Source organism: Falco cherrug, chromosome W, assembly GCF_023634085.1.
Source record: "Falco cherrug isolate bFalChe1 chromosome W, bFalChe1.pri, whole genome shotgun sequence".
Taxonomy (NCBI): Eukaryota; Metazoa; Chordata; class Aves; order Falconiformes; family Falconidae; genus Falco; species Falco cherrug.
The window spans coordinates 6,918,350-6,934,119 of NC_073719.1; the positions used below are offsets into that span (position 1 = coordinate 6,918,350).

Sequence of the window (15,770 nt, forward strand, 5' to 3'; positions counted from 1 at the left end):
TTATTCATTGATTATAGACACAACTACTCGTTTGAGAAAATTAATGTCTAGTCTTATGGTTTTTTGTGATATTTTGATCTATCCCTACCATATTTAAAGAACTTTTCTGTGAAGCAAGCTAAAATAAATACTTCAAAACATATTTATATTCTGAAAAAGTACTTCTTTAATGATTAATCTTTAAATAAGTTTCCAGGTAAATTATATTCTCTTAGATAGAAGAAGTTTTAAAAATCAGTTCTGCAAACTCAAGATCTCTGAATCAAATTTTATTGTTACTGGATCAGCCAGTATCAGCAGGAATAAAAGTTAGGATTTCATCTCTTTAAGGATTCCATTGGTGAAATATATCAAATAGATTCCAGAACTTTCAAATGCTGATTGCAAACAGAAATATAAGTAAAGATATTTGTTTTTCTCATAAAATTAAGCAAATAAGACTTATGATGTAGAACAGATATTAGAAGAAGAGTTATCATCTGTACATAATTATTTAATAATGGCTACATGTTAACTACATACTTTTAAAAAAGATCAACATTTTTCCACATAAAAAGTTACACTTTTATTTCTGATTCAGCTGTTCTTTTGTATGAAAATAGCAGATTTATGAGAATCTAGAATGAAAATGCCATAAATGCTGTCATGGTTTTCCTCCTTTTTTCATGCAACAAGCTTCTTAAAAATACTTAAATGTGTTAAAAATAACTTAAATATGTTATTTGTGGTCATGTAGTTTGAAGGCTTACAAATCTCTTTTTCCTAGAAGGAAATTGACTTAGAACTGTTTCTGGATACAGCATCCAAAGGACAGAAATCTAATTTTTAAGTCAAATTCTGGATACCTCATGAAAATGAAAGAGGGGAGGGAGGAATGAATGAAATTATTTTTAATGGAATGGGAAAGAACAGAGTGGTAGTGAGGTCTGTGCTGTTCAACATGTTCATAAATGGTCTGGAAAAGTTGACAAATAACTGACTGTTAAGTAACAATGCTAAGTTGTCATGGATAGTAAAGGTGAGGGTGAAAATAATCATAACTTTTCATAGTTGATAAAGGGCTTTCACCTAATTATCATTTAGGAAAGAGAACTTGTAATAGATAATTTTTTGCATATGTCATCTTTGTGCTCAGTAGTGGTCAGAAACATAAATCAAGTATTAGGAATTATTAAGAAAAGAAGAGGAAAAACAATATAATTATGAAGAACAAGGATGGTTAAAGGTATGGAATGGCTTTTTTACAAAAATTGTATGGAAGATGGTATGCTAAAGGTCTATTAAAATTGAAGAAGGTGAATAGGGAACAACTGTGTGTTCTTTTTTAATGCAAAAGGAGGGGACATCAAATGAAAAGATCAGGTGCTAGATTAAGAATGAATGGAAGCAGTACTAATTCATGCAATATGCAGCAATACTGTGAACTCTTTCCTGTAGGATATTGTGAAAGCTAAGAGTGTGCTAAGAGTTCAGAACTCAAGTAGATAAATTAATAATCATTGGTTGACTTTTTTTCCATTAAATGCAAAGATTATGCCTTTGGCTCAGGAAATCTAAGGCCACACATAGCTGGAAACTAAGAAAATTTAATATACTACTGAATTAGAAAAATAATCTGTATCTTCTTTGAGTTGGCCTAAGCAACCATAAATCTGGTATTAAATGTTGCTTATGGCAAGAATCGTGAAGATTTTTCCTAAGGGGCAAAGTGTACTGCTCATCTTTGTGTCAGCACTGTTCTATATTGTCCTTTCTTTTCATTGGATGTCCTTTCTTTTGTGTTTTTTTACCTTAAAAAAAAAACCTAAAAAATTCATTGAATTAGTTTATTTAATGGCAATCTTGTTACACAAACATATTTATGGAAATAATTTTTAAGCAGAAAAATTATTGCAGAAGGACAGTTGTTTCAAAAAGTTATTTTAAAATTTATTATTTTTTAATACTGAAGGTGAGTGAAGCAGGTGTTCACAGACCCCATGTTGGTGGAATTCATGGGCGCAGCAATGATGGAGCTTATTCACTTGTACTAGCTGGAGGATTTGAAGATGAAGTGGTATGTCATTTAGTCAAATCACTAATATGTTATTTTAGAGTTTATCAAGATGAAAAGCGGTGTCTGTTGCTGATCCTAAAAATAGTACTTATGAAAATATGAGTATGCAAAAATTACTACTACCCAATATCTAATTTTCTATGTGTTACTATGTTTAGAATAATTTTTTGAATAATTTTTTTTAAAGTATATTCTTAGTCTCATATTAATTGCATCTGAATTTTAGAATGTTTATGGAAGTCAAGTTTTATTTTGCTTATATAGTCTGAATTTGTTATCATTTAAAATCTTACATTTTGCGAGTCACAAAATAACAGAATCACCGAGGTTGGAAGGGACCTTTTGAGAGGGTCTAGTCCAAAATCCCTGCTCAAGCAGTCACCTAGAGCAGGACTGTGTCCAGTCAGGTTTTGAATATATCTATGTATAGACACTCCACAGACTCTCTGGGCAACCTGTTCCAGTTTTCAACCATCCTCACAGTAAAAAGTGTTTCCTTATCTTCAGATGGAACCACCTGTGTTTCAGTTTGTGCCCATTGCTTCTTGTCCTGTCATTGGGCACCAGTGAAAAGAGCCTGACTCGTCCTCTTTGCACCCTCCCTTCAGATATTTCTACACATTGATAAGTTCCCCAATGAGCCTTCTCTTCTCTAGGCTAAACAGTCCCAGCTCTCTCAGCCTTTCCTCATATGTGAAGTGCTCCAGTCCCTTAATCATCTTAGTGGCCCTTCGTTGTCTCCCTCCAGTATGTCCATGACTCTCTTTTAGTGGGGAACCCAGAACTGGACACAGGGCTCCAGGTGTGGCCTCGCCAGTGCCAAGTAGAGGGGAAGGATCACCTTCCTCCATCTGCTAGCAACACTATGCAGCCCAGGACATCAGCCTTTCTTGCCACAAGGGCACATTGCTGGCTCATGTTCAATTTGTCCACCAGGACTCCAAGGGCCTTTCCTCCCAAGCTGCTTACCAGGTGATGGGTCCCCAGCATGTACTGGTGTCTGAAGTTATTTTGCTCCAGGTGCAAGACTTGACATTTCCATTTGTTGAACTGCATGAGGTTCCTCTCAGCTCATTTCTCAAGTTGAGATCCCTCTGAATAGAAGCACAACCCTCTGATATATCAAGTGATGTACAAGTGCTATACTTTAAGTTCTGTCCTGGTCATTGTTTTTACTGTTGTCAAGTTAGATAGATGCCTCCTCCTCTTTTGGAGTCATTATACCTCTAAAGTTAAATACATCACATTTTAAGTTTAGTGAGGTCAAGACAAACAAATGCCTGTGACTTGGACATACAAGACAGGCATAATGGAGCAAGTCCAGTGGAGAGTCACCAAGCTGATTGGGGGTTGGAACACATGACATACATGGAGAGAACTGGGTTTGTACAGTTGTAAGAAGACAAGACTCTGGGAGATCTTACTGTTGTCTTCAGCTATGTAATGGGAGCACCTATTAAAACCAGAGCCAGACTCTTAGAGGTGCAAAGTGGAAGGACAAGAGGCAATGGAGACAAGTTGGAACATGGGATATTCCAGTTAGGTATAAGAAAAAAAAATCCTCATACAGATAATCAGACACTGGAACAGGAGCCCAAAGAAGTTATGGGATCTCCATCCCTGGAGATATCCAAACCTTGACTGGAGAAAGCCCTGAGTAACCTGTTCTAACTGGATCTGTTTTGAGTGAGAGTTGGACTCAGAGATCTTGAGAAGTCCCTTCTAACCTAAATAATTTGATAATTCTATGAAATAAATACATTTTGGATAACATTTTACTGTATTTTATAATCTCTTTCAAACTTTTTATACTCACTGCCAACATGCTACTTCTTTAATGTTCTCTTTTTGGCTCTGGATGAACAGTTTATCATTGGGGTAAGAGTAGTTTCAAAAATATACTGCAGGAAATAGAATTCACTGTTTGACTTTCAGGTTTTGTCTTTGTTATGATTCACATTTGGAAGCTCATGATCCTGAAAACATAGACTTGTGAGGGATTTGCTCATCTGAGGGTTTGGAATGCTTGGTAATAACAACTTGCCTCAATACAGGATTGCACCTCAAAACTGAAAAGGAATAAGGTTGTACTTTGCAAAATGAACATTAGGCCAAATAAAAATTAGCTTCATATGTAAAATTTTCTTACATACATCAAAATTTTTATATGTTAATATATCTCTTGTGAATGTTTAACCTAGGATTTTAGTGACAAGGACTTGAATTACTTCTATTACCTGATTTAAAATGCATGAACTATAGTGCTTAGATTTAGTATTGATTTTGTTAAAACTGCAAATCTTCTGGTGGTCCTGTTGTTGATATTTAATAACTAAAATGGTCATTTTAGCTGAGAAATAGTAATAATTATTTTGTGAATTTGAAAGTAAGATTTTTTTCAGAATGGATAAACATTTGTATCCCAGATATTAGTTACTCTGAGCTACTGTGAAATATATGATCACAAACTCCATGGTTAAATTATTTTAAATAATTTATTCATCAAATGAAGTGGCTGAAGATATTTTACTTTTTATCTGAGTGGCAAAAATGATATCCTAGTTGTTGTCACTGTTTTTGAGTTGGGGTCAAAAATCGTGTTTACTTTGTGTATAAATTTTGAGATCCATACTTCAGCTCGATTGAGATAGTGTTATTAAGATGTTAATTTTCATTCAGGATTGTTCAGATTAACAAAGTTTGTTTCTTCTGTAAGTGGGTTTTGCATACAGAGTCATATGGTGCCTCAACATGGAGGTTTAGAGTGTCTTGGAGAATAGTATCTGCGTGATCACTCACATACTCTTGCAGAAGATTCTGAGGCTATATAAATATCTCTATATATATGCTGGAAGAAGGCATCGCTGGAGTCAAGAAGACGCTCAATATGAGTTATGCATCTTGCTCAACTTTATTAGCTTCTAACACTATTTATATAGAACCGATACACATGCATATTCGTAAAGCAGAAATATAATTGGTTAGTAGTCTCTAAACACGCGCGGTTCTCACACCCCTAATTATCATGACTAAAATAAGCATTCTATCCATATAGCTAATTGTGTTGCTGTGCTTCAGCCTTGTAGTTTGTTACTCCCTGTTTTCCCATACTGGTCCCTATCTTTCTTGGCCTTGCACCTGCTTTCCCAGCAGCTGTAGCTTGTTACAGCCACAGCCTGTTGGCACAACATAATTACTTGGTCTCAGGATTCAAGAATAGCTCAAGGCTACCTTCTTGTTAACTTCAGCACAACAACTTCAGCACAATTCTGATTACAGGCCTATTCTAATACCAGGCCTGGATTGTGCAGATCTTCAGAGATTCTAAAGCCATGCTTCTGCAGCCATTCTTCTGCATATATATTTTATAGGATAGTTCTAGTGACTCCAAGCTAATATACTGGTTGCTTGGATTCTTTGCTTAATCTAGGTTAATCAAATCTAGTACCTAGAATGTGTTATTAATAACCTGCTTTATGAAACAGTCCACTGTCCATTTTGGATAGTCTGTACCCACATCAATCTTGTGTTTGGGTAATCATTTCCAAGGTGTCAGTATGGTTGTGTTCTACTTCCTTGAAATTGTACAGTTACAGCATTAATAATATTTAGATCTCTAGATTTGTCTGGATCTTATGATGAAGATCCAGAACCTCTGAACCATTGCTTAATGTTTATTCTTTAATGAAAATGCTAGATCAGTTCCACCAGTGCCAAAGATACATTGCCAAGACATTGAAATCATTTTAGATACAAATTAAGTGTCAATAAGAGCTTCAGATTTGAGTGAACACTTGTTATATCCAAAAGCTGGGGTAAACTGATAGTCAAAATGGTATATATGATCTGTATCTATGCTAGCTAGATACCTACATCATCTGGATTAAGTGTGAGAATTTACTGATATGCTAGGTGCCAAGGAAATGCTGTATCACATAAATGTCTTGAAGTATGCCCTGATGACTCTTGCTAAGGGTGCAGGTCCTTTGAGATGTTCTAATTTCTGTTTATATTCCTGAGGATACAACATCAGAAACTCATTACAGTCATTCCACTAACAATCTGTCTAGTGTGAGTCACCTAAAATGATTAGGGAGCTGAAAACCTCACACTTGCTATCCATTTTCATAGATACTGTCATGGTTCCAACATCTCTTAATTGCCATGCTGAGTTGGCACCTATTAGTTTGGAACTAGTGTTCCAATGTGAGACATTTTGAGTGATCTCTCTACTATGGGAATAGCTAGCAAGCATCTTCCCATATATTCACATTTGTTATCTGTTTCTTCTTCCCACCTATCATATTAAGGGCATATTTGATATTATTTTGTTATATGGTATTTTTAAATATACTTTCTTGTTACTGGTATTTCAGGTTCTTAGGCAGACTGTTATTTTCTGTTCTGCAATAGCCTCCTCTCCACCTTCCTTTACATATTGTTCCATACTGTCGTTACCTTTCAGTTTGTACAAAATGCTAAAACAAAAAAAAATTCTTTCCTGTATCATTTTGTGAAATCTCTCCCTGTCTCCTTATCTTCAAATCCCACATTGTCTCCTTGCCTGTACTTGCATTGTGTTGGAGATCACTTTCACAGGCTGAAAAACTGTATTTTATTCTTCCAAACAAGAGTCTTATATTTAAAACTTGTCATGGATTTAATAGCTTCTTTTTTTTAAAAGACTTTTATTTTGTTTTTGTGATACTAAAGAAAATCTTAACCTTTAATCATATAATATCTTATATATTGACAGATACAGGTTTTCGTGTCTATATGAGACTAAACAAGTCATAGAATCACGGAATGGTTGAGGTTGGAAGGGACCTCTGGAGGTTATCTGGTCCAACTCCCCTGCTCAAGCAGGGTGACCTGGATCTGGTTGCCCAGGACCATGTCCAGGTAGCTTTTGAATATGCTCAAAAGAGAGGTTTTCACAACCTCCCTGAGCAACCTGTTCCAGGGCTCAGTCACCCTCACAGTAAAAAAGTTTCTTCGTATGTTCAGAGAAAACCTGTTGTTTCGGTTTGTGTCCATTGCCTCTTGTCCTGTCACTGAACATCACTGAAAAGAACCTGGCTCTTTCTTCTTTCTACCCTCCCTTCAGGTATTTATATACATTGATGAGATTCCCCCTGAGCCTTCTCTTCTCTAGGCTGAACAGTCCGAGCTCTCTCAGCCTTTCTTCATAGGAGAAATGCTCCAGTCCTTTCATAATAGAGACAATAGCATAGATAATGTCTCTTTAGATGCTGGTGTTGTCCCAAAATCAGGGTTCTTCACCCAGTGTACAAAAAGCTAATTCACACAGAGTTATTTGTTTATTTCATGTCTGCACAGAGGTGGGTGCTAGGTGGTAAATCCACAAAGCTAGCACACCTATTCTTGGTTTTAGGAGGTTTATATACAGTTCAACAAACAGGGAAGTTAGTCATTGTACAATATGATTTGCTATAACTCTTTACATAATATTATATATGCATGCATAATTTTATATGTGCATACATAATATTATATGCATGCTCCAGAGGTTGGAGGGGACTACCTTTTTAAAATTTCTGCTTCAAGGGGAGTTACTTTTACTATTATAATTATATTATAATGAGGATAGGTTACTTTCAGTTAGTTTATCTCAGCAATTAGTGGGTCTGCAAATGTTTTTCTTACCCTAGTTTCACAACATAGACTCTTCAGGGTCACTGTGTCTGTGTTCTGTCTGTATTCTGTTAGCTTTATCAGTTCCTTGGATTATTTCACATTCCTCCTTTGGCCATTTGTCATCATTGGGAACCCCAAACAGCGTAGCATCGAACGGACCTCCGATCAACACATATACCATACAGACACTGTCCATAGCAGAGATCCTCCAATTTTGGTCATTCAAGCTATTAAAGGATTTTCTTATGAGGAAACAACTCCATGATTTTTACTGTTAAAACAGAAACTACATTCTCATGAGAACTTCTTGCTGCACTGTTAGATAAAGGCAAGACCACGGAGATTGTGTTATTACTAGTAAGTACCAAGTAGGACCTGCATGTTGGTTCCTCTGTTACAATGAGCTGGCTGAGTTTATCCTGTATCCAAGGGATTTGTGCAGCACAATACAGGCCTGAAGGCCATGCTGTACATACAGCACAGCATGGGGCTGGGACTATTCAATTTAACTGTTACGTGGAGCACTAACTCCTAGATGTACAGTGGTCTTCCAGTCAGGTTCACTACACTTTCATTGCCTCAAGGGCACATTTCTGGCTCATGTTCAACTTGGTGTCCACCAGGACCCCCAGGTCCTTTTCTCAAAGCTCCTTTCCAGCTGGGCAGCTCCCAGCATATACTGGTGCATGGGGTTGTTCTTCCCCAGGTGCAGGACTTTGCACTTCCCTTTGTTGTCCTATCAGCCCATTTCTCCAGTCTTCAAGGTTTGTCTGGAAGGCAGCACAACCTTCTGGAGTATCAGCCACTCCTCCCAGTTCATTATCCAGATCATTAATCAAAATGTTAAAGATGTTGAAATCTGAGCATACTACAGAAGATAAATAATAAATGGAAAAAAAATAGATTTGGCACCATCTTCAGATAGCCTAAATTCACATGAGTTGTAGTAGCTAATATCCTTGTGAACTGCTGCATGACTTCAAAGTTGAGCCTAACTAATAGGAATGCTATGCTTGAGGACATTGGTGGAATTTGAAGTAATTTTCTTTGATTCTTCATTACTTGTTTGTTAGATTCAAAACCAGATATACAACAGAGGAACCAACATTGCAACAGAGAAATATGTTTTAATGTAAACTTATTTTGTGTCTGTCATTCTCTGAGGCTGAGTAGCTTGTTGAGGCACTCCTATGAAAAATGTACCCACAGCTCTAATATCTCCAAAGTTGGTGCTTCTACTGAGATAATAAGAAAATTTATGCAGATGTGGTGGTTTGACCCTAGCTGAATGCCAGGTGCCTACCAAAGCTGCTCTATCAGCTCTATCACTCTGCTCCTCAACCAGACATGAGAGAGAAAATATAACAAAAGGCTTGTGGGTCGAGATAAGGGCAGGGAGATCATTCAGCAATTATCATCACAGGCAAAACAGACTCGACCTGGGGAAATTAATTTATTACCATTCAAATCAGATAAAAAACACCTTCCCCCCACCCCCTCCCTTCTTCCTGGGCTTAATTTAATTCTCAATTTCTCTACTTCCTCCCCCCAAGCAGTGCAGGGCAACGGGGAATAGGGGTTACAGTCAGTTCATCACACATTGTCTCTGCTGCTCCTTCCACCTCACACTCTTCCCTTGCTCCAGCATGGGGTCCCTCCCACAGGAGACAGTTCTCCATGAACTTCTCCAATGTGAGCCCTTCACACACTGCTCCAGCATGGGTCCCCTGTGGGTCCACAAGTCTTTCCAGCAAACCTTCTTCAGTGCAGGCTTCCCATGAGTCACAGCCTCCTTTGGGCATCCACCTACTCTGCCATGGGGTCCTCTATGGGTTGCAGGTAGATATCTGCTCCACTGTGGACCTCCATGGGCTTCAGGGGGACAGCCTGCCTCACCATGGTCTTCACCATGAGCTGCAGAGGACTCTCTGCCCTGGCTCCTGGAGCACCTTTTCCTCCTCCTTCTTCACTGACCTTAGATTCTGCAGAGTTGTTGCTCTCACATAGTCTCACTTCTGTCTTCTGCTGGCATAGATTATTTGTTTTCCCCTTCTTAATATGCTATCACAGAGGCTCTACCCCTGTTGCTGATTAGCTTGGCCTTGGACAGCGATGGGTCCATCTTGGAGCTGGCTGGAATTGGCTCCATTGGACATGGGGGAAGCTTCTGGCATCTTCTCACAGAAGCCACCTCTGTAGCTCCCCACTACCAAAACCTTGCATGTAAACCTACTACAGCAGAGCAAAAGCTCATATGATCTAAAACAATGTACTTTACAAACGGGACAGTTAAGAAATAATTTTATGGAAACAATTTAAGGAAAGAGGATGAAAGACGCAAAACATTAAGAGAAGAGAGAATACCAAAAAGTCTTGTTAGCTGCTGACAGAAAATATTGGTACAAGGAAGCAAAATCAAGATTTGGAAAGCAGAAAAGAATTAGGATAAAATTACCTATTTTAAGGTAGAAAAATTGGGGAAAAGTTAGGAGGAAGGAAGAAAGGAAACATAAGAATGTGTTGTCCTGGTTTAACCCCATCCAGCAACCAAGCACCACGCAGCCTTGCTCGCTCCCCCCCACCCAGAGGGGTGGGGAGGAGAATCAGAAAGAAATGTAAAACTCGAGGGTTGAGATAAGAACAATTTTAATAATTTAAACAGAATAAAAAAGAAAGAACAAAAACAATAAAAATAATAATACCAATAACAGTTAAAATGGAAAGGTTGGGAAAAGGATAAAATCCAAAGGAAAAGGGAGAAAGGAAAACAAGTGATGCACAGTACAACTGCTCACCACCCACTGACCGATGCCCAGCCAGTCCCCAGTCCCTGAGCAATGATCGGCAGGCCCTGGCCAACCCTCATATTTCCTCCCACATCCAATAAAGGATGGAGATTCTCCTTAGCCCTCCTTTTGTTGTTAATGTATTTATAGAAACATTTTTTACTGGTTTTTTACAGCAGTAGCTACATCAAGTACTAGTTTGTCTTTGGCCCTTTTAATTTTCTCCCTGCAGTTCCAGCAAAAGCTCTCTGTTCAGCCAGGCTTATCTTCTTCGCCACTGGCTTGTCTTTCAGAAAATAGGGAAAACCTGCCCCTGCACCTTTAAAATTTCCTTCTTGAAGAATTTCCAGCCTTCCTGGACTCCTTTGCCCTTTAGGACTGCCTCCCAAAGAACTCTGTGAACCATGCCTCTAAACAGGCCAAAGTCTGCCCTCCAGAAGTCCAAGGTGGCAGTTCTGCTAATCCACTTCTCCAAGAACTGAAAACTATTCTTTTGTGATTGCTATGCCCAAGACAACCTCCAACCATCACATCACCCACAAGTCCTTCTCTGTTCACAAAAACATCCAGTGGAGCTCCTTCCCTAGTCGGTTCACTCACTAGCTGTGTCAGGAAGTTATCTTCCACACACTCCAGGAACCTCCTAGACTGTTTCCTCTCTGTTGTGTTGTATTTCCAGCAGAAATACTTCAACTTGTAAGTTGAAGTCCCCCATGACAACAAGGGCTAGCAATCATGAGTCTTCACCCAGCTGCTTATAGACTATTTAATCTGCCTCTTCATCCTGGTTGGATGGTCTATAACACACTCCCACCGTGATATATGCCTTGTTGGCCTTTCCCCTGATTCTTACCCATAAACATTCGACTTTTTCGTCACCATCATCAAGGTCTAGACAGTCAAAACACTCCCTAACATACAGGGCTACCCCATCGTCTCTCCTTCTTTGCCTGTCCCTTCCAATGAGTTTATAGACATCCACTGCAACACTCCAGTTGTGTGAGTCATCCCACCATGTTTCCTGATTGCATTTACACCATAGTTTTCCATCTACACAATGGCTTCCAGCTCCTCCTGTTTGTTGCCCATGCTGTGTGCATTGGTGCAGATGCACTTCAGTTGGGCTATTGATCCTGCCATCTTTTTGGGGGGAGAAGCCCTAATTCCTGTGACTCTTCCCAGGCACTTCCATGTTTTTTAATGTATCAACAACCCTTGCATCTTTGCTACTGCATGGATCTCCATCCCCTACCCCCATTGAGATTGCTAAGGTGAAAGTGCTTAGAGCTGTAATTCTGCTAAAAAGATACGGTTCCATTTTTCCCTCTCATTCCTTCTTCTGGATTTCCAGTCTGCCCCTAATCAATAGCATTTTTCCCATTCATGTGTAGAACACTGAAGGAATATAGGACAAGTAAGTATGTATGCTGAGGCCTTATATCTATCTTATCTCTTTGTTAAGCCAAATGGCTAAAACCCATCTTTGACTAAAGAATATCTTCCAGAGTCATCTAATTTTACTTTGATAGCTTCATAAGTTTCAGAATTCCATTTCCCATGGAAATGGAAAGGTCATGGAGAACAGGAGAGGTGCCTGAGGACTGGAGAAAAGTCACTCCAATCTTCAAAAAGGGAAAAAAGGAGGACCTAGGAAACTACACCCTGGAAAGGTGATGGAAGAGCTTATCCTGGAGGTCATCTCGAAGCATGTGGAGGAAGTTTATTGGGATTAGTTAATATGGATTCACCAAGGGGAAATCATGCCTGGCCAACCGGATAGCCTTCAATGATGGAATAACTGTCTGGGTAGATGAAGAGAGAGCAGTGGAAGTGTTCTACCTGGACTTGAACAAGGCTTTAGATGCTGTCTCCCACAACATCCTCATAGGTAAGCTCAGGAAGTGTGGGTTAGATGAGTGGACAGTAAGGTGGACTGAGATCTGGCTGAATGGCAGAACTCAGAGGGTTGTGATCAATGGCACAGTCTAGCTGGAGGCCCATAGCTAGCGGTGTTCTCCAGGGGTCAGTGCTGGGTCCAGTCCTGTTCAACTACTTCATCAGTGACCTAGATGAAGGGACAAAGTGTACCTTCAGCAAGTTTGCTGATGATATAAAACTGGGAGGAGTAACTGATTCACCAGAAGGCTGTGCTGCCATTCAGCAAGAGCTGGACGGGCTAGACAGTTGGGCAGGGAGGAACCTAATGAAGTTCAACAAAGGCAAGTGTAGGGTCCTGCACCTAGGGAGTAACAAACTCATGCACCAGTACAGGCTAGGGGTTGACCTTCTGGGGGGCAGGTCTTTGGAGAAGTGCAGGAGTGAAATAATGGACTCAACGACATATCAATATGATCCTAGTTGAAGACATTTTACTTAAATTTCTGCAAGCTTATATACAATTTTCATATTTGTACACACGTCACACCTTAATTCTATTGGTTACATACACTGTTCAAATGCTGCTATACAGATACTAACTGGTTAAAAGCATACAAGCAGTTAGTCCCATCTTTAAAATTATTGACATTCCTGTGGTTATCAGCTCCCAACTCAGCTCCTGTTTTTCTGCCTGCTTAATTGCCAAAGATCCTGTTTTCTTTGTTCTTGGTGTCTTTCTCACAACCTCACGGCCTTGCTGAGCAGACAAAGCTTTTATTCATATCAAGCTGCTAAAGCAAGAGTGAGTTTTGATAGGCCACATGTCCCTTTTCTTCCAAATGCATTGCCACAGAGAAGGACCTGGGAGTTATGGTGGACAGCAAGTTGACCATGAGCCAGCAGTGTGCCCTTGTGGCCCAGAAGGCCAATGGGATCCTGGGGTGCATTAGGAGGAGTGTGGCCAGCAGGTCAAGAGAGGTTATCGTCCCCTTCTACTCTGCCCTGGTGGGGCTGCACCTGGAGTACTGTGTCCAGTTCTGGACTTCCCAGTTCAAGAGAGACAGGAAATTGGAGAAGGTCCAGGGGAGGGCTATGAATATGATTAGGGGACTGGAACATCTCCCTTATGAGGAAAGGCTGAGAGAACTGGGCTTTGTTCAATCTGGAGAAGAGAAGACTGAGAGGGGATCTTATCAATGTCTACAGATATCTTAAGGGCAAGTACCAAGAGGATGGGGCCAGGCTCTTTTCAGTGGTGCCCAGTGACAGGACAAGAGGCAATGGGCACAAACTGAAACGCAGGAAGCTCCTTCTGAAATGAGGAATAACTTCTTTACCTTGAGGGTGACACAGCACTGGAACAGGCTGCCCAGAGAGGTTGTGGAGTCTCCTTCTCTGGAGACATTCAAAACCTACCTGGACGCGATCCTGTGCAACCTGCTCTAGGTGAACCTACTTTAGCAGGGGGGTGGACTAGGTGATCTCCAGAGGTCCCTTCCAACCCTGACCATTCTGTGATTTATGTTTGTCTGTTAGATAAAAAATAATTTTGTATTCATTATTCATGAAGGTACCATCATGAATGTACATAATATTTTTTGCTGAACTAAGCAGACTATACCCTTTATCTCTTCTGAGTTTCTCCAGTCTTGTTAATTTCTTTGCTTTTTTTCCATCCCATTTTTTTAGCGTCCTTTTAAATATGCTATTCCAATACTTGTTTCGACAAGTCTGTAAAAGAGATAAAAATACCTCCCAGTTTCTGATTGCTATAATTTCCTTAAATAGTATATTTTCGGTATTTTTTCCAACCCACATTTTTTACTTTCTAGTGTTTTCTTTTTGTTGTATCTAAATAAAAAGGAAAGAGAAATACTCTATTAGATCTGTTGCTTTATTTATTAAGGTTTTTCTACACAGTTTAAAGTAAACAGCATTTCAGTAATTACTTCATGGCCCTGTACAACCAACATTTCTCTGTTGTGACACTTTGCTTGTTCTTTTATTGCTCGTCATAAAATTTCTGTTAATAATCTTGCAGTGGGTTGGTATTGGTTCCATGCTGATGTCAAATATTTAATAGTGGTTAGAAATTGACTGAATTTTACTACTGCATACCACTATGTTTAGTTTTTTTGCTCTGAAACTTCATATGAAAATTACTAATTTGCTAAGTATTCATTTATATCTTCATACTTTGTAAAAGATTTGCATTTTAAAAGAGAGACATTATTATAAATATATTTGTGTCTTTTCTAAAATATTTGGATTTGTTATGAGTATTGTGAATTTGTGATAGGTTAAAGATAAAATAATAATTGTGGCTTCACTTAAGCACTATGTATATTTTCATTATTTTAAAAATTTGTTTTAAAGGAACGTTTAATCAACCTTCATTCAATTTCATGTAATTCATCATATATATAGACTATTACAGAATTGTATCAGTTCATAACATTTGCATCTGAATGAGCCTTCTAAGCTCTTAGCAGTTCAGAACAACTGAAATCAAGGTGGGGACGACCTCTGCAAGTGCAAAAAGAACCAAAACCACCTACTTTTTCTTTGGTTTTTTTTCCTGAATGTTTTTACTTGACAGTAAATAAGTATAGTGTTATTGAAGTACTTGTCTGTGGTGGGTTGACCTTGGCTGGATGCCAGGTGCCCACCAAGCTACTCTATCACTCCTTTCCTCAGCAGAACAGGGCAGGGGGAAAATAAGATGAAAAAACTTGTGGGTCAAGATAAAGGCAGTTTAATGACACAATAGCAGAAGTCACATGCGCAGAAGCAAAGGGAAACAAAAGGTGTTATTCTCTGCTTCCCATCAGCAGTCAATGTTCGGCCACTTCCTGGGAGGCAGGGCTTCAGTACATGTAGCGGCTGCTCCAGAAGACAAACATTGTAAATAACGAATGCCCCCTGCCTTCCTCCTCCTTTCTCTTAGCTTTTATATCTGAGCAGACATCATATGGCATGGAATATCCCTTTGGTCATTTTGGGTCAGCTTTCCTGGCTCTGTCCCCTCCCAAGATCTTGCCCACCCCCAGCCTACTGGCGGGGCAGGAAGTTTGGAGAGACAGCCTTGATGCTGTGGGAGCACTGCTCAGCAGTAGCCAAAACACCAGTGTGTTATCACCACCTTTCTAGCTACCAATACAAGCACAGCACTATGAGGGCTGCTATGGGGCTCAGCCAGACCCAATACATTGTCTTGTACTTAAGTACAAAGTGCTTTGCCATATTAGTGCTGTCCCATGAACAAGCAGAAGTGAGGCCTCTGAGTGATGCATTACATATTTTCCAAATGGGATTTTCTTGTAAGCTATGAAGCTAGAGAATGAGTAAACACTAGCTAGAATTAATTCCCTCTATCAGAAGTATTTGTGTGA

The 15,770-nt window shown here is 39.3% G+C and overlaps 1 protein-coding gene across 3 annotated transcripts in view; it reads left to right on the plus strand.

Moving 5' to 3' along the window:
• The window catches only part of LOC129734463 (E3 ubiquitin-protein ligase UHRF2-like), a 169,920-nt gene that overhangs the window by 133,220 nt on the left and 20,930 nt on the right, over positions 1-15,770 (plus strand). For all 3 annotated transcript variants that reach the window (XM_055698005.1, XM_055698006.1, XM_055698007.1), the window contains one exon: positions 1,952-2,056. In XM_055698005.1, coding sequence (XP_055553980.1) covers positions 1,952-2,056 — 105 coding nt within the window. The remainder of the gene's footprint in view (positions 1-1,951; positions 2,057-15,770) is intronic.